Raw genomic sequence first — 24,983 nt, 5'->3', positions numbered from 1 at the left:
CAGCTTCACCTCATTTTTCCACCACAGCTGGCAGTCGAGAAGCAAATCATTCATTCCTTCTGGCCTTTGTGTATTTTATCAAATGCTATAGGGAACAACCAACTTCAATTCCCTCAAGTAGTTTCATAAAATGCCAAACTTAATGTTCTTGCACACTTTAATAAAATTAAGTTCTATAGGAAAGAAAACATCCATCTAGCCAAGCCTAACCATTTTGACCATATGCTGCCATCAGATCAACCTAACCAAAACAGACCTGCTATACATAATCCTGCCACTCAGAATAGATATAAAATATACCACTGGATAAGCTTTCCATTGTTCCTTGGCAGCGGACAAGGTTGTCTTCTGCATAAGCGTTAGGTCCTACCTCACCAAACAGATGGGTGTGATGGCTACACCTCATTTAGGATAAATAAAGGAGCTTACTTGTCCCTAGAGCCGAGGAGCTGAAGCAATCACAATACACCCAGAGAACAGGCACACGCAAGCAGTACATGTCCAAAATTTAGTTGAATCCACACAGAAGAGCTTCACAAAGCTTCTGAAAGAGGCTTAACACCAGGACAGTATCAAGGACAGTCCCAGAAGATGCAGATCTGAGACTCCAGGGGTGTAAAAAAAGCAAGGATCATTTCTAGGTTGAACGCTCATTAGAAAGGGTGAGCAAGGAGACTGTTCCCCCTGGTCAATTCTCTCCTGTGTTGAAGAAAGGACAGAGATCTCTAGCTTTACTGTAAATCTCCCCTCCTCGGCCAAACAGCTCAGAGGACCCCATATTTTGGGTAACTGGTCAAAAAGGAAGTAATTCCCTTTCAACAGAATTCAGATAACCACAAGGTACTGGTTTCCCCCAGTAAACCAGAGCTGTCGGGATGTCGGCAAGCTCCTTCTGCACAACAAAACTCTGGGGAAAAACACACACCAAATTTTCATCATAGTCACTGACAGAAGCAAACTTTAAGTAACTCTACCAAAGTCAATGGGCCTGCAGCAGAGAACATGATCCCTCTGATAATACACCAAATCCATAAAACCTCCATTTTTGTGTACAGACTGGATGTTTTCAAACTGTTTAAAGTGTTTAAATGTGGCACCCAGGGTACTATCCTAGCTCTGCTGAAGTCAGCAATGACAGCAAGCTCCGCTGGCTCCTGCACCCCACAAGGACATCATGCAAGGTCAGGCAGCATGTGAGCTTGAAGGACACCTCCTCCTCCCAAAAATTAAGCATCTCCTCCCCTTGTGCCTCTCCCAGGAGCAGCACCTACTGGAGCCATCCAAGAGTCAAAAAGGCTGCTCTATGTGCAGCTGCAAATGTTTTATTTATTCTGAAAATTCAACCAACACAGCTGTGCGATCTGAAATATGACTCAGTGGAGTTAGCATCTTACTGCAGGCAATCGCATTTATTATAATAAATAACTATAAATAAATAATGAGTTTGCTTAACAGGGACACGGGTAACCTGTTTAGACAATCATGGAGGTGACGTATTCTGCACTGGAATGTCCTCCAGATTTCAACAATAAGTCTTGATTAAAAATACTATTTTTTTAAAAAAAAGCAGGGCAATGATTGCTTATTTAAAAATATCAAAGCCTGCTTCTCAACACTGCCAGCACAGACCTAGCAAGTTTAGCTAGTAACACCTCACTCTCTAGCAAGCCTTCGCTATAGCAGACCCTTAAGAGATCAGGCAAACACTCTAGTATACAGAATTTATCATAATTTATTGCCACCTAAAAAAAAATTCCTATTCAAAGCAGCAAAAGATAATGCTTCATCAACAGGCTGGCCTACCCACAGCTCAACAGCACACTGCAACCATCACCCAGGTCTCACAGTGGTGCACTGTGGAGGGGAGGACCCCTTTTCCCCTTCCCTGGCATTTCACTGTCTGCTTACTGGAGAAAAGCAATGGCCAAACTAATAGCTGGAACATGTGACCTTAATTAATTAGCAGACCTAGTGGAAAATGCCAACTCTGCATTGTCACTGCTTGCTTTCAAGGACCCTCTGCCTGCGTCAGCAGTACAGAGATGCTGGGTCCATTAACGTTTGCTCCAGGATAAGGACAGATGATGCAAGAGTGGCTTCAGCAACCTGGTACAAGAGAGGCAAGGTCTGAGATAAAGGAGTAACCTCCTGTGAATCAGTTTGCGGTGATGGTCTTCCCTCTCCATAAATGCTTCTCTGACAACTCTGTGACAGGCTCTAGGAGAAACCCACCAAAAACAAAGCTAACGTCAACTGGAAAGGATCGGGAGAGCAAGCAGATGGCCGCCTGCCACCTCACCAATCAGCAAAATCATTCACTTCAACTACATCATGAAATATTTCCTCATTTCTTCCTCTCTCCCTCTAGCTGCCTTCTTTCATCCATGAGCTGCGTCCATTTAGGTTACAAGACCCATTTAGCATGTAGTGGGGAACAGCTGGGAAAGCAAACAAACAAACAAAAAAAACCCAGACCAATACCTTCCCCAATGACTCCAAAATCGTACAGGCAGCTGCAACAAACAATACTCCTCTGGGAGTAACACAGGAAAAAGTGAATTCTTATTCTATTAAGATATCCCTTGCCCTCAAACAGGCCTGCAGTTACAATCAATTTCAATAATAAACTTTATCAATACTGGGCACCACTCTTCAGGAAAAGATCTCCCTTTGTCCCCTAAGCCGTTCATCTGCCCTTGGAGGAAAATCCCAGTGCTCTGAACTTTACAGAAGTAAATTCTGCAAGCAGCAGTTTTGCTAATGTTTGCAGGATGGCCATGAGGAGCTTGATCAAGGCTTAGACACGCATCTGCCTTGCAGGACAGATGCATATTCACAAGGGCACTGTTTCGTCAGGCAGGTCCTAACATTTGCTGAAAATGTTGTGCATCACAGGTATGAAAAAACCACAATCACAGCTGCTCAATGGGATTTCCATTTTTACTTCCATGGGTCATATTAGGGAATGAAATATCTTGTAGTTTAGCAACTAAATTTATGCTTTTTTAAAAAAAAAAAAGTACTGTTATTGTTACCACCTCTAAACCATTAAGACATGTCCAGATGCTGTGCTAAGCATGTTTTGGATATTGGTAATAAATAAAAAAGTAAATTCCAAATGAGCTGCATTTTTTCAGGGGACACGACCTTACCAACTTCAGCTCTTCCACGACCACAGGCAGCCTTGCAATTGAAATCTGAATTCTCCCTCCAATTTCCCAGCTTTTTAAATTTTTTTTAAGATCAAGTTCCTTCAGTATCCACCGCACGTTGGATTTATAATGCTAATCAAACTTCTCCAGGTAGAGACAGAGTTTATAAATTAATCCTGGGTAAAATAAATACATCAGCCAATCTTGGTACAAACATTCCTGCCTCTGATTAAGTTGAATTCCGGGACTGTGCAGCATGCATTTCAAAAGGGTAAAGTGGCAGCAATGATGCACACTCTTGCGGTGTACAGCATAGCATATTTGCATCAATGTGACCTCAAAGCCACAATGCCTGGGCAGGTGGCAGGATGAGACTCTTAGTTATTATGCAAAAGTGTAACTTGCTTTGCTGTTCCTTCATGGCTCCTTACCCACGTAGCGAGCCCCAGGTGAACGGCGGCGGTGCTTGCTGACAGAGGTTTCGGCTCTGAACATCCTGGTCCAGGTGCTGGGATGATTTGAGCATGCAGCCCCATGCTGAAGGGCCCAAACTGCACCCGCCGAGGCTCCTTGGATGCTCTGACGTATTTATGAATAAGTGCCCACAATACAAGTTGTACTTTCCTGTTTTATGCTAACTACAGGCACCTATAAGAAGCGATCAATAACAGTCTGTGCCATACCCTAAGAACCCTAAAATATTAAGTGCAGGAACCATCACAGACGAGACATTACGGCATTTATACAGGCTGAACTCCTATATCAAAAGCTATTTATACACTAACTCAGCAGAGCTGAAGTGTTCATCTCCTAACAAAATTGGCTGGGTGGTTCAAACAGGACCAGGGTAAGAAGTTGGCAAAACTATGAGCGGCTACGCTACCCAGTTTCAGGTGTAGCTCTACACTGAAACAAATTAAATGCATGAAAGCTGCATCTAAGCATTCATGCATGAGGAATATAAGGGCAGCAAGGGTATCCCAACCCTTTGGGAAGAAGAAATTTCTAACCTTGAAATCATCTTGACTACATTCCCATTGCTGCATGATTGCAGCAGGTTGACGAGCTTGCCATGCAAAGCCCACAGGCACAGAAGAGGGCACAGAGCTGTCCATCAGCCAAGGCAAGACCCTTCTCACACACCCAGTCGGGAGCCAGAGAACAAAGGCTCCTCTGACCACATGCTTACCACCCACAGCAGCCCACACCCACCATCATGCCAGCACCAGACTTTCTTCCTGGCTGTGCCATGGCACAAAGTCTTGATAGTTGCCATCGATGCTCTAATTTATCATTCTTTAAAGAGAGAGTTGAAGTGTGTGTTATATATCTGATAGGCTTCACTTAAGCAGACATCATTTGTTGTTGCAGTAGGTACAGTTTAAAGAGAAGTATGAAGTACTTTCCTCATTAAATGAAAATGCAGTGGTCCAAATCTCTGCCTTCAATTCCACAGCAATATTCCCTCTCTTCCACCATGGACATCATATGATTACAAATTAAAAAGTGAAAGCAGAACACAATGCAATACTAAACCAATTAAACAGGAAAAAAGTCATTAGAGCAGGGTGAACCCGGTCTACTGGGAAAAAAAAAGAAATTAGCCCTTTAAAAGCAACAGTAAGAAATGTAGATATGAGATCTTATTTTAAGAAAATGTTAGCAATGATACACACGCTCAGTTGAGTCGCCAAGAGGAATTAGTTTAAAAGAAAAAAAGTTTAAAATACACTTAGAAATCAATAACATAGTTCTGGTTTATGTACTGTCACTCCCGTACACTGCTGCATTATAGAATGCTTCAGAGATCATGAAATACTCTCCCATCACCAGAATGAAGCCCAGCAAATTGCTAATAACAACAGTTAAAGCACGATGTGGAAACCCAGTTCTAAAAACAAAGAATGTCAAAAACTGCACGCTTGTTTAGCAGCCCTAGCCAGGCAGCTGCATGCTGTTCACAAGCTCTTCCTCCCAGCAGACTGCTCGGAACAGCCAGGGCAAATCAGGAATTACCGATTATGAGTGTTTAAGGAGGATGCAGTGACATTTCTTTGTAAGGCTGGAGCACTTTGTAGGTATCACACTGGCTTTTAACCTCTCATCCCATCATACAACTCTAATGAGTTTTGTGGTCCCAGCATTAACTGTGTGGAAAACAGCTGACACTGCAAAAACCCAGCTTTTATCATTAAAGCTAAGCAGATCCTGTTCTTCAACCAATTTAAGATGAAGCTGGTACGGGGCATGAAATAATTCCCTTCCAAGGAGGCCACCCCTCTGGGGGATGGGGCTCTTCATGGGGAGTGTGAACACTCAGCTACACAGCAGCCAGACCAGGCAGCACCAAAGATCAAGCCAAGATCAAACCTGGCAGTATCCCAGGATGCAGAGGACAGGCAGCATGAGTGCATCCCGGTCACAGCATCCACTTGGACATTTTCAATGACCTTCAGAGGCCTCCAGGAGCAAGCCGAGGATGAGCTACCGAAGGCACAACAGCAAGTACAAACTCCTTCCCCTCTCTCCGCAACCTTGCTCCTATGATGCAGCTCCTGGAAAACACTGATTTCATCACAAAAACCATTAACGATACCTCTTCTAAAAGCCTATCTTGTGCCCATGAATCAAAGTAACATTCTAAACCAAAGGGAATGAAAGGCTTAGATGATCTGTGTGTTGCACAGGTTTTAAACTGTTCATGTTTCTGGGCAACTGGTAAGAAGAGGGGTCTGACCTGAATTAGCTAGAAATTCCTAGACTTTTTACAAAGCTTCACTAGTAAACTCAACTATCGATCAGGGCACTGACCCTTTCAAGTTTGCATAAACCTAGAATTTCAGTATCTCCTCCAGGTATCAAGGAGCAACTCCAAACCAAGGCCAAGTATTAAACAATCCCCAATAATTTTCTTTTTAAAATGTGCTATTAAATCACTGCTATTAAAATACTGACAGTGAAGCACTTTCAGGTATCCTGCGGGCATCTCTAGCACCAACCACTGCAGAGACAAATATGCCCAGACAACAAAGATGACTGAGGAGCTTTAGGATGCCCAGTTGCATGAGCTCGTCTCTTAATCCAAATTTTGTTCTGAGACTCTAAGACACACAAATTTAATGGGATTTACTTGCTCATCCTCTAAATCTCAGGTTTATGCATTTTATTTTGACAGCCTCCACCCTGGGCTTAAAACCTGTGACACAGAGTGCTACAACAGTCTTCAGATGAACTCACTTTCAACTCACAAGATGAGAGCAAGGAAACACACAGCCCTGCAGGTCATAAAACCTCTGCTCAGCAAACAAAAACCAGCGAGCTGCAGGTCACTCAATTCAGAGCAATAATTTCCACTCCAGGAGGTTGGAGAAGGTGCAAGACACTGCACACAACTCTTGTTGGGTTGGACACGGAAACAGGCAGCCAACTGCAACAAGCAGCTAGTTATCTCAGGGAAAATGTGGTATTTTGAAAGCTAAACAGAGGCAGCTTCTACTTGCAGGCTGTGGTTAAAGCAGGTGCCTATATATAGTTACAGAAAGGGAAAATGTCTGTTGATACTTCTGTTATGCAAAAGTTGCTCTAATTATTAGCTATACCTCTGCAGCTACCTCTACAGCTGAAGACTGCAGCCTTCAACAAACCTGCAGGAACATCTCCACTATCATTAATAAAAACACCAGTCTAGATCCCGAGGAGACCAGCTCTTCGCTACCCAGGAGCATGCAGCTGTCCCATGGCAGGAACCGGAGCCCTGCACCCTGTGCTGCTGCAGGAAGGAGACCCAGGCTTGCAGCACATGGGACTGTCCTGCCGCAGCTCTGTCAGCCGCTGCCTCCACCTGCTCCTCCAGCAGGAAGGGAAACAAACACACCACCCCACTGCCACCACCAATCTTCTGGGTTTTAATTAAGCAGAAAGAAAAAGGCTAAAACTCTGTGGGGAAAAACTGCCTGCTGGTTTGGCTCTTACACCAAGTCGTTCCTCCAGCATCAGCCTGTCCCCTCCAAAGTGTTTTTGTATCTTGCTGTACAAAATGTCTTTTTCTTCTCTGGGAGGCTGGGTGAGCATCTCACAGGAACGATGACCAGATTTCACAATACGTGGTTTTGAAGGTTGGTGTTAAATTTGACACTGTAGCTCCAAAGTAATTGTGACTAACCACTAAATCACCATGTGTAATGGATTCCTCCGAACATTTATAGCTAGCAGTTCCATTATGCTCTAATCTGGAAAACATCTAAACGACTCTCCACAAAAATTAGAGGGGAACATAAACGTCTTGATAAAAACAAGATTCCAGAGATACTCCACTTAACCACAGTGACTTCTATAATATAATGTCTAGTGCAGTAACATCCATTACAGCGCAGTCATTTGCTATTTGATTTTTAAACCCATGTTTCAAGACATCAATCTGGAGAGCATCAAGTCTACGTGAAAGGTGAAACAATCAAGAACAAACCTCTAGGACAGTGCTGGGAGCTGCAAGGAGGAGTAAGTGGTAGCAAGGGAACCGACCAGCACCAAGAGGCTGCCTGGCAGCTGTGGATGAAAACGGCCTCTCCCTGATGCCAAATGGTAAACTCAAAGTTGCCCTTGTGCTCCTGGATGCTCATCCCTGCACATCATTTGAATCAAAAACCTTCAGGCCATAATAAAACACTGCACTTCAAGAAGTGTCTGTCTGCCCTTGTTCAGCTTCATCCTCTTAAACCCATGATTTCCAAAGTTTGAAGGTCTGGGGGTAACACAGCCCTGGCAGGAGAAGCACCACCTTAGAGGCTGTCCTCTCTTGTCTAGAAAACAATGCCAGTTTGGTGGGGACACAAGAAGGCCTTTATGCAATCAAAACCCACAATAAAAATAATAAAATTAGTTAAGCACACAAGAAGCAAAAGAGGGAAGCATTACTGATTCATTCTATTTTCCTGGAAAAGCCTGAACTGTGGTTAAGTGGAGGACAAGCTGAAATTTTCCATTAGTGGAAGAAAAAAAGCTTGTTTAAAGAGAGAAGGGAAAAAAATCCCTCAGGTTAGTGTTCAAGTACAGCAACAATAAATTTTACAACAAAATCACTGCCAGGCAGATACTCACCCTGCTCCCAGCCCAAGGAGCAGCGGAGCTTGTAAAAAGACTGCTCTTGTTTAACACAAAAACCATGTAGAAAATAAAAATCAGTAAGAGAATCCCAATCTTCAAACAGGGAAAGGAACAGACAGCCTTCTGACATTCATCCCAGTAATTATTCCTCCAATCTTCCTGCCTGGGGGGGCGCAGGAGGAGGAAAAGCAGGCAGTAAGGGAAGAGCTGGCTGGGGCTGTGTGCACCACCGGATGCGACTGCTGTAGGTGACCCTGAAGAGCCCGACTGCGCTTGCAGCCTGGAGTGATCTTAACTTACTCTGGGCCAGGGACACAGGCGTCAGTCTAGACCAGGGACTTAAAACCACTTCACCACCACACCTTCCTGAGCTATACAGTGCACTTCTACACCACAACCAAGAATCAAAGCCAAACGATGCAATAAGTGACTGCAGCACATTCCAGCCCTGGTACCTGCATTAAAGTGAAGGTTTTTGCTTTTGTTCTTAACAGAAAGGGACGTTTCATCTCAGTGGCTCAAGCAAAGATGAAAAACAACTTGTAAAATAAAAGGATATTGTCCACAAGAGCTAAAATCCCCGTGTTCTGCTCCCCACTTCTCCAAACATCCCAAATTGACTCCCACCAGCTAGCACACTGCAGATTTTAGGATCACTTACACTAGCACAGGTCATGCTCTTCAGCGTCTATAAATCCTACCATAACCCACTTCCAAAAGAAAGTGCATCTCAAGTCCTGTAACAGAGCCCAACACAAATTCCCACAAACGCAAGAAAGCAATGACTTCTGGCAGCCCAGAACTGCAATTGCCGCCTTTACATCGCATCCCAGATGCCCGCCTTCCCTTTCCATAGAAAATTAAGTCAGTCCTCTGCCATAACTGAAGCGATTAGCCACACTGTAAAAAACGCAGCCCTAGACAGGCAAGCCATCTGCAAATGCTCCTGTGTCCAATGACTTCTACTTGCCCTGGGTTTGCAGGGAGGAGATGAGCTGTCCACCCCAAAGCTGTCCTCAATAAGGAAACAGGTTTTAGGTAAGCTGAATATGCAGAGGTAAAAGTCACAGGAAAGCAGTTTGGTAATGCCTGCTGCCAAAAAATAGCAACTTGTTTCACAGACTGTTTTCGTTTCTCTCAATGATCAGATTTCAGCTTGAGTATCCATCATCACAAGATGCCACATCTCCAGTTTAACCAACCTACCTCCATTATAAGGAACAGGTACAAGTACTGGGATTCCAATATGTAGTGTGAGACATAAATATCCTTAAAAAGATCTTTTAATTACAGGAGTAAAGAGACCAGATTTTCACTTATCTTGATAGAACATTATATAAGACATTAAATGTTCCTACCGTAACGGAAAAAATAAAATACAATACTGTACTTCATACCTATACCTGTTCCGTGAATACACAGGCTCATTGCAGGAAGCAATTCACCTTCATCACTTCAGGTGATCCATAAGGAAAAGCAGACGCAAAACTGTCCTGCTAATTCCAGGAACATAACATAACATGACAGGAAAAACAAACCCAATCCTTTAGACAAGAAACAAGAGAGCCTTAGATTCCTAAAAAAAACCTATATCTGCAGTTTCCAAAGTACAGTTAATTTACAACATTTAATACACAAGTTGTCGTCAGCCTTAAACCTCAATTTCCAGACCTCAGCTGTACCTGGGAGACCAGCAGGATGGGTTGAGCACACGGTCAAATCCTCCAGCACAACTGCTGAGCCACCACAGCTGAGGCAGAGAATCTGCTTATATATTTTTACAAATAACCGGATCCTTCCATAATCCAGGCTCTGAGAAATTTTTATCTCACCATGAGCTCAGCTATTCTTAAGTCCTTTCCATGTTTTTTGCCTCTGTAGTGCCTGATACACTGACCGATTTTATACAAGGGATTGGCTGATGGGGAGGTCCGGATTCAGGTCGGATGGGGCTGGCCTTTCGGGTATGCTCTCCCAGATGATGGTGGAAAAGAGGTCTAAAACTTCTCTTTTGTCCTACACCCTCAAACCAAACCTGTGCAGGAAAGGCATCTAATTCCTACAGCCTTCTCCTGCAGAGGCCTGGCTGTTATGCAGAGTCTGAAACAGCTGCTGCTTTTGGTTCTCCAGGTCCCCAACCCCGATATACTAGCCAGGACAGGCACCATCACATGGATGCATCAACTTACCCAAGCTGCTCTCCAGGTCTTTGGGTCCTGTAACACGGAATCTCAATTTTCCCTTGTCTCAGCAAGTCTCTAGACCCTACACCCTCTGCTTATCTTGGTGCACACACAGCAGCAGCACTGACCAGTTCCAAGATGTAGGAAAAGGAGAATTATAGCAGGGAAAGCTGGCATCCCAAACGAGAGCAATGACACACGAAATCCCAACTCTGCAGAGCAGGAAACTTCACTACTCCCGGGGCAACAAAAGGTGCTCACGCCATTAGACAGACCCCTGTTCTGCAAAGCACTTAGCAATATATTTAAACACTTCAAGTATATGCTTAAGCAATATATTTAAGTACTTTTGTTCACACAATAAAGTTCAGGCTTGACAAGATATAGTTTGTGTGCATCTTAAACCTAATGATGCACAACCTCCTTCCGATCCCTTTTCCAGAAATATTAGCACTATTCTCAGTTATGTGCCTTCAGTTAAATGTCCCAATAAATAAAAAAAGATTTAGAGCAAATTTTTCCAAAAGGTGTACTGCACCAAACCTTAGGTCCAGCCATGCTTGCAGACAAGGATAGTTATTCACATACTTTTCTCCTTGAAGGCAACAGAAGAGCTCAGTAACCCAAACACAGAGCAGTGCTTATGCATCTCCAATACAACATTTTCTGCTGACTGTGTTTCTAATAACATTGAAATTTCTTCTTGCTTGTGGTAGCATGTTGAATATGCCACAAAACACTGAGTGATAAGACAGCTTGCAGAACTATTACCCAGTCAAAATTCATCCCTAGCCATTGCCCTCTTCTTCAACTGTTCTGCATCACTGCTAGCAAGCTGCCATCTCCAAACTCCAGCAGGTATTATCAGCTGAACCTCAGCACTACCCCATAAATTTAACTCAGTGAGGAAGTTGCCTCTATCCCTAAAAATTCTGGGAGCGCTCATATTCCAACCCAGAATGCTGCCAACATCCAAAATGCAACTAGCAGCATGGAAAGTGAGCAAGCAGAAGGCTGGCTCATCTCAGGAGGAGCAGCTGCAGGTGCAACTACTCTTTTCATTTGTTTTCTGCCTCTCCTCTAGAAATGGGATGAAAAAAGGCATTTATAATTCTACTTTGCAAAATGTATCAGTTTTATTCAAGAACATGGGCTCACCTGGGGTCTGACCTGTTTCAGAAGCAGGACTAGTTTAAATGGCTATAAAGGATCATTTTGCAAACTGTGTTCAAGAGATAGAAGGAACTGACTACAGCTTTTCTTAGGTCTACCACTGCCTTCTGCCGGTCTAGTCCTCTCCACTCTGAGCAGATGCAGCCTTAACAGTCACCCACTGCTACCAGACAAAGAAGAGCAGCAACGTTTTCATTCCTACCAACTTTGGTCAGTACATCTGATGATAGATACCCAATGTCTCCTACTTAGGAGAGCAGGTCCTAGCTTCTCTATGAGCCAGAACACCGGGCTCACAGACATACCTTCAGCACATGCTTAGACCATACTTTACAACTGTACCAGACCTTCTGATCTTCCCATGTTGTTCCTTCTAAAGAGTGAAGTCAGAGATGGCTTTACCCATGAAACAGGTGAAAACTAGATCGTGCAAGAGCTCTGACGTGAAAGCACCAAGCGGTGTGACCACGCACCAGCAGCTATGTGGTCAGGGAGCTTTCTTCTTCCATTATTGGGAAGAGAATGAACACCACAGCCCCCACAGGCCACCAGCATGGGGCAGGGTACACGGCAGGCTGGAGTCACCTCTCAGTACAGTACACTGGGCTTATATTTAAAAAATTCAGCTTCCCTGAATTCTAACTAAACACTTAAAAATATTTCCAGTGCCTCTACTTAAGATTAGTCATGTATAGGTAGCAGAGCTACTAAATGCAGTCAGGTCAGGAAATCCAACATCCTTTATGCTACATACACACAGAAAGATAACCTGACAAAGAGATGAATTACCTAGACAAGGCAGAAGCTGAGAGGAAGAGGACGGGCAGGATGATGGACATGGAACCCATCCCAGGTGTAAAGTCCCAGCTTCTCAATTCCCACTTGCATGTTTAGCCACCACTTTTCTCCCACACAGAACACAGCCAAGACGACAGACACTAGCAGCAACCCACCACCGGAAAGCCAAACAACTGACCTTTAAGTCAGCTCTATTTGAAAGCCAAAATGCTACTCCACATTTTATTGACCTAAAGTTATTGGAAATCACCAAAACCAAAAAAAATCCTATTGAAATTTCAGCTAAAGCTGCACAGTTAGGAAAAGAGAAAATGTAACGGGGAGATCATGCCAACACAAAAGCTTTTTCTCTTACCAGTGACTGACTTGCAACACACAAGAATTAAAGGAGTTAAAGCCTAATTTATGCCATTTATGTTTTTGCAAGTCACTCGGCTCTCATCAGGCAGACACATCCTGTTGCGTCTGACATTTCCTTGAGCACTTTTGTCTTATTTCTCTGTGCTACCACTGTACTGATTAGATCCAACACCCCCACAGAAAAACAAACAGCTCTGTGAAAGGCAGAAGCCATGTAGCCATCTTCTTCCCCATCTACAGTTGGTGACATCAGTTCCAGGAGGAACCAAGTCTGCTGTTCTTCTGGGAGCATCACACGGACAGATGCTTCCACCCACATCCAGCCCCATTAAAGTCCTCCACGTGCAATGAGTACCATGGGAGGACAACTCCCATAGCATCTTCCCTATCAAGATGAATTAGATGATGCCAAAACAACAGAGAAAGTTAGTACCTGGTAGGTTTTGCTCAAGCAGGACACAAGCACATTCCCAGTAACTTTCTTTGAATCAGGAAGGAAAAAAAAAAACAACCCAACCTCAGAATGGCTTGGGATTGCTCCAGGGAATAGCTTTCCCACAGGCAAAAGGAAATGCTCTCCCCTCAGTTACCCTGAAAAAGCAACTCTGAAAAGCAGTTTCTCTGGCTTTGACCAAGGAAACATTGTTTTTTCTTAATAGAGGGGTTAAAACAGTTGCTTTATTCTAAACACAAGGAAGCTTGGAGAAAATAATCAGTTGCAGAGTGCTTTACTCACTTGATTTGGGTGTTTACTGAAGGATCCCACAGTTCAAACAGCAGTCTGAATGAGCAGATTCCCACTGCTGGGAGCCTTGCAGTATTTTAATTTACCCAACACAAAACGGAGTAAAGGAAGAATCGATCTTCCAGCTATTTGGACCTCTAAGAGCATCAAAACTTCACAGTCCTTTTGATTATGGGAAATTAGGAGCATTTGCTACAAGGATCTCATGAAAGGCATAGTCTTCTTCATGCTTTTATGGAAATGTGCAAAATCTTTTAATGCTGCAAGATTATCTCCCTCATAGCTGCATATATTTAGTTATATCACATCAAAAGTTTGGCTCCTTCAGAGTTGGATAAGCAGCTGAGAACCAAGAAGTAACATGATTTGAGACTCAGCCCTAATGGATCTTATGACTTATAGGTCTCTAAAGACTAATGATTTTTTCCAAGACTAAATAAATGGAGATTTCACTCAAAGCTGTATATAAGTAATATCTTAAATGGATTCTGTCTCTAAAAGCATGAACGGCTGAGGAAGAAGGCTAGAGTCAGGGAAAAGGGAAAAAAGTTGGTTCTAATTGCCACTCATTCAAAACCATTATCTTGTTATACACATATATACACACACTACCCACTCAGGGATACCTAAGTGGAGGGACACGGCAACAATGAGTTAAGTGTTTACCAATAGACTCTTTATTTCAACAAAACACACCCCACTGGATGTTAAACACAGGTCCCACCCAATGAAAACATACTGAAGGAATTATACATTCACTGTTTACATCAGCAATATGAACTTAAAGACAAAAAAAATAGATTGCTTTGGCTTCTTAGTCTCACATTAGCAAATGCAATTATCTTTCATTAATTTTACAGAGTGTTCACAGTAGAAATTAAATCATTTCTTCATGTCTGTTTAAGAAAAACTTTACTGTGTTAATTATTCATAAATACCAAAGTCTGCTACTTATTACTCATCACAAATGTGATTCATTTCAATAACGCCTGAATAATTTGGTGCTACCCTATTAGTCCCAGAACACACTGTACAATTGCCAGCATCAGCAAATCAATCACAAACAATAATCCACACTTGCTCTCTGGTACCAGCTGCCAAGGAAGAAGAGGAGGAGGGAGGAGGAAGGCAGGAGCAGCACTGCCTCCCCACCCCAGTTACCGCTCTGCCTTCGTCCTCCCATACAAAAACACCATTCCGCATCTCCTGTCCTGGTCAGCTTTGTTTCTATCCAAGATGCTGCAAACTGACAGGCGCTGCCCCAAACTGGGAGCAGGGAACTGGGCTCCCGAGGGATGAAGGCAGCTGCTGGGGATGCTCCATCGCTTTGCTTCCCTGCAGGTTTACATCTGGGCAGGCAGCTGCCCAGCAATGGGAATTAGCCGATTGAGAAGGGGAGGGGAAATTAATCCTCACAAGTATGTAAGAAGCCTACAAGGGTAATTCCAAAAGGCTGAGAGTCCGGAGGGCTGCTCGGCCACAGTAATCCCTGCAGGGCGAAACAAAGCTGCAGAAATGGCATCTGGGCTAAGTGGTTAAATAAGGAATTACCCAGAGTTTTGCATCCTGGCCACCAGCTACCCAGCAAGGACAGAGCTAGCCCAACACTGTGGCTGCACGGCAGACTGGACACTGCGGGCAGGGGAAGAGGGGACTGAAAAGTTACTACAGCAATAAAATATCCTCGAATCTGCAGGAGTTACAGACTTCTGTACTGTTTCCTCAGTCATTTCAAAAAACAAACCTGGCCACATCAAGAAAACTTCTTACAGTTGCACCAAATTACAAGTACTTCTTTTCCACATAATAAATTCAACAAATCATCAGGACCTTGGACATAATTCTCTCCTCCTTACCCTCCGTGAGTGCTCACAGGGGTCAGACAGGGCACAGACACCCCCTCGCCAGGTCCCAGCCACGGTGGGCTCCAGCCCCACCATCCTGCCCTCAGCACAGCTCCCAGAGGCATCCTGAACCCGGCGGCACTTCCCAAGACCCACATCCCCTCCGAAAGATCTATTCCCACATCCCATTTTCAGCTACATATTAATTATTTTGCTTTCTAGCAAGTTACGTGAACTAATTTAGGCTGATGCCGTACAGAAACGCTGCCTTTATTATTACAGTTGTGGAGAAAGTAAATTAATGCAAAGGATTGCACACAGAGGCCTAATCCATTTGAGGTAAATCAATGCATTGCACATTTAAATTGCTCTGCTTTCCTTCAGAAAAGTACATTGAAGTGATTCATTACGCACTGAACTGTTCACAAGAAACAGACCAATTCTCTTAGGCATGCCAGTGCATCTCTGCTAGTTAAATTTAAAAAGCAATCAAATCTACTAATAAGTCCTTTTTGCCGACATTTACATCAGTAGAGAACATGATTCCTGGCAATTCAGATTAAATAAATGAGGGACAAATTAATCTCAGTTAATACACCTCGGAACTGATGTTCAACTTGTTAAACTTAAAAATATGTCTTTTAATAAAAACAACCTATTGGTGATGGCTGACTTTCAAGTGCCTTTGATAACCTTTATTAAAGGTTATAAAGTTATGAAGAGGGATCACAAGGCACAATCTGCATCTATTTTAACACAGTCAAAGCATCTATTTATAGCTTCATTTTAATATTTATAAATTCACAGAAAAAATTAACAGAAAGGCATCCTTTCAAGAAAAAGTAATCATATCTTAGTACAACAGCACCATGTCCCGGTGTTCATATTCCCACTCTCTTCTTTAGGGAGGACCAACCCAGCTAACAAATGGAATAAACAGTACAAGGAATAACACCCGTGCCTTGTTTCTTGCTCTATTGCAATCACTGGGATTTATTTTTGCAACAATTAATGTCTTCTCTCTACCCAGAAAAAAATTCTCCAGATTTAAAATAAAAGGAAGTAGGAAACACATACTTTTCAATAAAAGTCAATTTGCACTTTATTAAAGACTTAGAGAACTGAAAAGACCTAATATGGAAAATTATTTTTTTTAATCCCTTTAAGAAGTCCAACACTATCTGCAAAACTAGTGATATCAATTTGGAGAGCTTTACAAGTCCAATACTCCAAACTTAAAAAACCACAATCTTCACTTTATAATGAAGACTTTGAAGGTTAGGCCCTATAACGGGATTAGGTGAAGGAACCACTTGTATTTATGAAAATAATCCCCTGCCCTTCCCCCCAAAGCCTCTTTTTTACTCTGCAGGCTGGCCCACTGCTTCCAACACCCCAAAACCAGACCCAGCTGAGGTCTCACCAGGTGCTAGGACAGGGAAATTCAGCTGCCACACACACAGATTCGCAGGTGGCGAGGTAATATTCACCACACATCTCATCCTGCAGCCGCAGCAGCCACCACACCGAAATGAGCAGGGTCATTAGGAAATCCCGCTGATAAATGAAGCGGCACGGAGCCGCTCAGGCCTGGCGGCATCTCTGCAAATGCTCCGTTACTTTTTTTTCCGCTTTATAATTGTTGCAGAGTTTTTCCCAGGGAGTTTCAGCGATGCATACTTCAAGGGCAGGCAGGCACCCTCCCGGTGCTCTGGCCAGGACCCAAGTTACAGCAGGTCACCCCATCTGCTTGCTCACAGCCTCCAGCTCAGCCATGCTGGTCCCCTTCTCTCCCCAAGCAGCCCCCCTCAGTCAGGCTTCACCCCCAAAGCAGCAGCACGGGGTGACCCCATCCTTTGAAATGGTGTCTGCTCCACCAGCATCCAGAGGTTTTAAACTGTCCACCTTTTGCGAAGCCTTTATTATCCATACCAAGCCTTGAGGCACTGTGGGATCTACAGCATCTCTCCTGCCTATAAGGGGCTTCGTGACAAATTATGGGGCTCAACTATTCCCCAAATTCCACCACTACAGGTGAAACAATGGAGCTCATCCCCTTGCACAGCTATATATCACCTTTGCTGTTTCAATAGCACCTGTTGAGTAGGCCTCTCCCTAAGAAGCAAACTCCCCAAGTGATTTTTCTCTCCCTGGCAGCATTACGTGATTTTTTTTTCCACCCCTCCACACAGAAGCAGCTTACTGGGGAAAACCCCCGCACAGGGCCTAGTCTGCTCCAGGAGGATCCGAGCTCAAGTCAGGGCTGATGGCAACACTTGCTGCACCACCTTCTTCCCCGGGCTCTGCCAGCGGTCTGGCTTGCAAGGAGTCAGGCACACTGCAGTGGATGTGATGGGTTTGCCCTGGCTGGACACCAGGTGCCCACCAAGCTGCTCTATCCCTCCCCTCCTCAGCAGAACAGGGGGGAGAAAATAAGACGGAAAGGAAAACTTTGTGGGTCAAGATAAAAGCAGTTTAATAGAGCAAAAGCAAAGGCTGTGCACAGGAAGCAAAGGGAAACAAAATATTTACTATCTACTTCCCATCAGGGGGTGATATCCTGCCACTCCTGGGAAGTAGGGCTTCAGTAAATGTAGCGGTTGCTCCGGAAGACAAATGTTGTAGTAACAAATGCCCCCCACCCCTTTCTCTTAGTTTTTATTGCTGAGCAGACATCATATGGTACGGAACACCCCTTTGGTCAGTTGGGTCAGTTGTCCTGGCTATGTCCCCTCCCAAGATCTTTCCCATCCTCAACCTACCAGGGGAGGAGGGAGAAACATTGCAGAAACAGCCTTGATATTGTGCAAGCATTGCTCAGGAGTAGCCAAAACACAGGTGTGTTATTAACACCTTTCTAGCGACCAATACAAAGCACAGAACTATAAGGGCTGCTGTGGGGAAAACTAACTCCATTTCAACCAGACCCAATACAGCGGAGTACAGAGCAGATGAAATTTGCAGATGCAAATCCCACCACATTTTCAAAAGCATGAGGATTAACCTGTTCAGCCAACAGAGCTACACACAGTAAACACTTCCAATTTGCTTGGAAGTGTTTTAATGCATCTTTTCTTTAGATTTTCATAAGACTTAACTTGGAAGAGTTTAACTAACATGTAGGGACAAGACAAGAACACCCATGTATTGCCAGGAGCTTCTGTCCCACATCACAACAACGTGGTGCCAGCATCAGGCCTCCCAAATGCCAGCAGGCACCATCCCTGGTCCTGGTCCAACAGGCTTGTACCAGCAGCATAAAATTTCTTCGAATCTCAGACTTTCTGGCTCCAGAGGCAGTTCTGCAAGCTCATTCTCCTCTTAACAGAGAGCCTCTCTTTCCTTTAACATTAGCTGGGAGGGGCACCAAATACAGCCCGACCTTTACCCAAAGCCACGTCTTTCACCCAACGAGGGTACGAAGCCATGACACCACTTAAGAATGTAGGTATCTGTATTTGCTCCCATGTCTCATTACATTTTCCAGTCTAACCCCAAGGCCTTTTGTTTCTTGCAATGGTGCCATTGGATTTATTGCTATAGACAAGTTCAGTAGATACTTCCCATAATAATTAGCCAGAGAAGAGCGAAATCTCAGTTCTGTGATGCTCTCACACACAGTTACTTTGGATGCTGCCTCCGTTCCGTGTGCCAAAAGCTTTGAGGCTTCCACAATCAATCAAGTGACCCAAGTCAGTCACTCATGACTAGGAAAAGGCACATTTCTCCTTTCTCACCACTGATGCCAAGCAGCAGAGACAACCCCCTCCTTTCTGCCACCATCAGCCCATTCCACCAACCTCCCAAGCAGCAAATCCAGAGCACTCAAATCAACCGTGCCTGCACCTTCCCCTTCCCTCTCCTGAGATTTCCAGATGCCGCAGTGGTGAGTGGCACTGGTGGAACAGGAGACAAGCAGGAAAGGGGGCACACGCAACATGTGCCCCAACAAAACACAAGGAGGAAAAAAAAAAAAATCCCTCTCCCCACACCCAGAGATTCATGTTCTTCTAGGGGAAAGAAGAGGAAGATCCATTTAGCTACTTGCTTCATATTAAGGAGCACAGGCCACCACTGCAAAGCAACACAAGTTTTGGGAGCCTATGTGCTCATAGGCAGGGAAGCACCATTGTGTTAAATCCAAAACAAAAAAATATCACAACAGCCACCCTGAGTAATTCTACTGCTCCAGTGCAGGAATCTGCCCTTCAATCCTCCAATTCCCAAAGAAAATAGGCAGACTAGTGATGGGATTATGGGCAGAGGCTGGAGGATGAACGCTGCAGGCAACAAGGCTCTTCATGGGCACACCCTCCAGCTTGATCCCATCAGATCGTATCATGGTGACACTCTGTACCTAGCGCTGAGCATCAGGAGGTCCAGGACAGGGCATCCTCCAGACTAACAAAGGCTCAAATTTTAAACAAAAGAAAAGGCACCTACAGAACAGCCCAGCTAACCAGCAATCTGACAAGCAGACTTCCCATGCCCCACAAGGTAAACCTCTGTGCAAAGTAACCACACACAAGTGCAAGCTAAAAAGTTTGCTGGAACAATGACCACTCATTTGGCTATTCCCAGATAAGGCAACACAGCCCAAAGACAGTAGCTACAGATTGCATTATGCAGTTGCCAAGCAGTTCAAATCACTCTTATAGCAGGTCTTAATTTATAATCACCTCAATTACAAAATGCAGGAATTCCCACCCTTGTCAAGCCAAGCTTCACTTCAGGAAATTGTCCTCTGCTCCTGACAGAATCCTGCTCCTTGCCCTGATAATGCTCCCCAAATGGGCCTGCACTCCTCCAAATCGCTCCCCTCCCCCCCCCCCCCGGATTTGCACACCAGAGCTGTGCTGTTCCTTCCCTCCCCATCAACAGTAACTCAGCACACACTACCCAGGACAGGTCAGGCCTCCCCCTAAAAACCCCAGTGCAGGCTGGCCCCACTCAGAGCCAGCAAGGCTCCTCCACTCAGACACCCCCATCCCACACCTACTGCTGCTCTGAAAGCAGCTATTATCTGTCCAGAAAGTGCCTAGATTAGCGTCTGTTACTGGCACAAGGAATAGGTGCTAATTAACTAGTTGTCAGCTGAATGCTGCTAAATTGAGAACACAAAATTAAAGACAAGGTATTAGAAGGGGCAGGAAGACTTGAAGGGACTATTGTTCATTTAAGAACTTCTTCTTTTCCTGTATTTTTAAACATTTAGAAGTTGCAGTCCAAATAATTGCTTGTCAAGACATTATTTGGGAGAATAACTGTAGCTATTAAGCAAGCTGTGTAATTAGGTTATTAAAAATATAACATCTTTTTGAAGCCTTTGAGAGGAGCCCTAACACAAAATCACCAGAGTTTCATTTTCCTCCCTCTCCCCGGCTTCAATCCCAAGTCACAAGTCCTAGCAACCTCTCAGAAGCTGGCTATGATGACATGCACCGTTGGACAAGGAGCCATCGCTCTGAACTCCTAGGCAGGGACACACAACGCTTCTGTTTCGAGTCAGAAAAACATGTTTAGTAATCTAACAGGCAAAAAACCCCAAAACCACAAAGCCATAAGCTACAAACAAACACTCAGCTCTCCAAGCCTGGTGTTCCCTTCTGCCTAAGGTGGTGGGTTCAGGACAGGGAGTCTCCCATTTTTCCAGAGGGCATAACTAAGCCGGAGCACAGAAGAACCCATCTGGGGAAAGGAAGGGAATCCCTGCCCCACAGCTACAACTCTGCAGGCCAGACCCATCTCTGAGGGAAGAGAAAGAAAGATCACTGGAAGCTGTTCAGCAAAAGAGAGCACACGTTATGCAATTTCCATTTCTGCTGACAAACAACATATTTATAGGACAGGTAAAATAAACTACATAGCCTGCAAGGCTCAGCAGTCTGAAACCAGGAAGCTAATAGACCCAGAGGGCAAGGAATTGGTTCCTGATGTTTGCAAATGGAATGTCACAAAAATGAGACAATTAAATTTTAAAGCAGTAGGGAAAACAAAAGAGCAGGAATCACAATAGCCAAGTCTCATAAAGAGCTGCTTCTTGGGTACAAGAAGATAATGACACTAACCATTTTTCTACTAGATGGCAGTGTAGTGTCACACTATATAAAAGGAATTCTAGAAAGAAATTGCTTTCTGTTTCAAGTGAATCTGTGCTTAGACTTGACTTCAGATAGCATGATATATAACAGTACCCTCATTGTAAGGGAACCTGTCATTAGTCTAATAGTGCAATAGGAGTGATACTGTCCTGGTTTTGGCTGGAATAAAGCTAATTCTCTTCCTAGTAGCTGGTCTAGTGCTGTGTTTTGGATTTAGGACAAGAATAAAATTGATAACACATGGATGTTTTAGTTGTTGCTAAGCAGTGTTTATACTAAGTCAAGGACTTTTCAGCTTCTCCTACTGCCCTGCCAGCGGAGGCTGGGAGGGGACACAGCCAGGACAGCTGACCCAAACGAGCCAAAGGGGTATTCCATACCATATGACGTCATGCCCAGTATATAAACTGGGGGAGTTGGCCGGGGGGCACCACGGCTCAGGGATTGGCTGGGCATCGGTCAGTGGGTGGTGAGCAATTGTATTATGCATCACTTGTATATGTTGTTATTATCATCCTCCTTTCCTTTTCTGTCCTATTAAACTGTCTTTATCTCAACCCACGAGTTTTCTTTTTTTTTTTTTTCCCCATTCTCTCCCCTATCCCACTGGGGGCGGGAAGCGAGCGACCGGCTGTGTGGTGCTTAATTGCCGGCTGGGGTTAAACCATGACAGATACCCTAGCTTCTAATTTCCCAGTGAAGCAATGTGAAAAGACACTAAAACCCTGAGCTGTTCTGCTACACCATACAGCCGCATGCACAGCCACGGACAAGCTACTCGGTCTGTTACAACTGAAGGTAGGCTGTAATCAAACAGCTCCAGGAGCAGAGGAAGCAGGTCCTCACTGCTCGGGAGATGCCAGCTGGGCTTTTGAAAGGCAGAGGCATCTTTTAGGCAACCCCCTAGCTATAGTCAGGAGGGGTTAGCAACTTCAAAGGAAAGTGCAGGGATAAAGACAGCAGTGTCACTAAAATTTAAAATGCAAGCACACAAGAAACAAGGTTAGGGCTGAAGGACAATGCAAATATTTACAGGTAATTCAGCCACAGGAGTAACCTTTACTTTGCAAGGCCGCAATCTGCATAAGCTAAACTTCAGATGTAACAAGACACAGCGGCTCACGAACACTCCCAAAACCAACATTAATTCCTGGCGTACACAGGAGCTACCGCACGTGTACCTGGGGAGCTCAATACAATGAGGCGATTCGCCAGAGACGGAAAATCTCTGGCGGAAGACTGGAGGCACCTGAAGGAACCCCCGCTCCTGTGCCAGCCGTGGAAGAGCGCCCCGGGGGGTCCCCGCGCCCCGGGGCCGCCAGGCCTGTTCGTGTATCACCCTGCCGCCAAGCACCGGGCTCTGTAACTCCCGGGCTTTCCCCGCCAGCAGTGACAATCTCGACAGCCTGCGGGACATGATTTAAAACACTTCACTCGCAGCAGAGCGGGGGTCAGGTTTTGTTTGTTCCGCAGAGCTCCAGGCACGCTGCACCCACCCAGCAGCCCCGGGCCGGTTTGGCTCCCGGAGCCCTCGCTGCACCCTGGTTCGCAGCCTGCTCCGTGCCGGGGTGCTCGTACCGACCGAGCTCACAACTCGCCCCCCCCCAACGCAGCAGCACACCCGCCACGACTGCGCCCTGACGGGTCCATCGCCCATCCCGCCGCCCGGCCGCCACCACCACAAGCCGGGGAAGGGATGGGGGTCCACGGGAAGCACACCCCCCCACAAACACACACACACCCCCTCCTTGGGGAAGGCCCGGGGCCCCCGCCCGGCCTCCTCACCTGGAGGGCCGGAGCCGCACCTCCTTCTTGCTGTCCACCACGGAGGGGACGCAGTTGGTGAGCTCGGTCCAGTCGGCGTGCAGCCCGCAGCTCCAGCCGGTGGAGAAGCGGGAGAAGAGCCAGGTCTCCCGCTTGCCGGGCCGGTGGCAGGTGCACTTCTTCTGCCCGGCGCGGCACTCGCAGGGCTGCTCCAGCTGGATGTTGCGGACCAGGTGCCGGCCGAAGGTGGTGCCGCCCGTCTTCTGGATGTGCAGGAAGACGATCAGGTCGTCCCCCTTGATGTTGAAGTCCACCCGCCGCAGCAAGTCGCCGGCAGAGAAATTGAAACGGGGAACGAAACGCGCCGGCGTCTCGTCCTCCGCCCGGTACGGGTCGGCGGCGGCGGCGGGGCTGAGGGCGCGGAGCCGCAGGAGCTGGCACTCGGTGCCCGGGCAGACGTACTGCAGCACTATCACGGCGAAGAGGAAGAGCATCACCAGCGCCAGAAGCACCTTGTGGGACCGGTCCTCCATCGTCGCCGGGAGCGCCGCGCATCGCCGCCGCTCACAGCCGCCGCCGCCGCAGCCGCCGCCGCCGCGGGGGGCCGCCCCGGCCGCGCTCCGCCGCCATCGCCCCGCCGCTGCCGCCGCCGGCCCTTCCCAGCAGCCCCCGCGCCGCCTCCCCTCAGCGCGCCCCCGCCCCGCCCCCGCCCGGGCCACGCCCCCTCAGCGGGCCACGCCCCCCCCTCCCTCCGGGACCGCCCCCTCCGTGGCCTCCGCGCCCGCGCAGCGCCCCGCACGTGCCCGCGCGCCCCGCGCCGGGAGCGCCACCGGGAGGGGGGCCGGGCAGCTCCGCGCAGCTCCGCGCAGCTCCGCGCTCCGGCTGCGGGGCGCGCGGTGCCGAGCCGCGCTCCGGCCGTGGCCGGGCACTGTGCACGCCGTGCTCTGAGCATGGCCTGGTAGCGGGGCGCAGCGGTGTGCTCAGCACTCCCGCCGCCGTGCCGGACTGCGCGACGGGCTGGAGACTACCGCGGTCCTGAGCAGCCCCTGCGTGGCCCTCCAGCCATTCCCACCCCCTCTGAGCTCCTCTCGCCCAGGGCGGAGGCTGCTGTTCCAGCAGGGCACGTCGGACAGGTTGACAGTGGCCCATCCGTCGTGCCACCGTCCATCACGTCCGTCGTGCCACCATCCGTCACGTCCGTCGTGCCACCGTGCAGCCCGTCCATCTCGCGCCTCCATCGCACGCCCCGCTGTGCGCCGAGCTGTGCTTCTCCACACCACACACGCACCCCCAGGGTTTGGCAGGGGGGTGAGTGCACGGCTGTTTTTCTTGATGCCCCAAGTGGTTTCAGTTGATTCGGGTAGCAAATACATGCGCTATCTCTGTCAGCGTATTTTGAAACCCCTCTGCACAATGAGAGTGTTCTGTAAATAAAACAATAATAACAAGGACTCTGTGGGTTTATCTCTGATTAAAGTCCTTTCTATATTTATATGCAAATTACGATCAGCCCTCCAGCTCCTGGCGTGTTGTCAGTAAGGCCTAGGAGATGGGAGCACACAGGTGTTCGCCCGGCCATGAGCGTGGCTGCAAAGCTGCTGTTCACCGCGGGCCATTCTGCAGGGCCACCTACCCGCCACAAATGCCTGGCAGGGCCAGGGAGCACGGCACAGCCAGTGAGCCTGGGGTTTTTTCTTTCCCTCTTGGGTGCTGCTGATGTTGGGGCAATTAATGCTGGGAGAACCGTAGCCTTGCAAGTG

The 24,983-nt window shown here is 46.5% G+C and overlaps 1 protein-coding gene across 1 annotated transcript in view; it reads right to left on the bottom strand.

Moving 5' to 3' along the window:
- HS6ST2 (heparan sulfate 6-O-sulfotransferase 2) overlaps nucleotides 1–23,854 on the bottom strand; it is a 134,602-nt gene extending 110,748 nt beyond the window's left edge. The window contains exon 1 of the mRNA XM_074882804.1: nucleotides 23,245–23,854. Coding sequence (XP_074738905.1) covers nucleotides 23,245–23,756 — 512 coding nt within the window. The 5' untranslated portion in view covers nucleotides 23,757–23,854. The remainder of the gene's footprint in view (nucleotides 1–23,244) is intronic.
- Between the last annotated feature and the right edge of the window lie 1,129 nt (nucleotides 23,855–24,983).

This window comes from Strix uralensis, chromosome 13, assembly GCF_047716275.1.
Source record: "Strix uralensis isolate ZFMK-TIS-50842 chromosome 13, bStrUra1, whole genome shotgun sequence".
In the NCBI taxonomy this organism is placed as follows: Eukaryota; Metazoa; Chordata; class Aves; order Strigiformes; family Strigidae; genus Strix; species Strix uralensis.
This window is presented reverse-complemented; position numbering and strand designations above follow the sequence as displayed.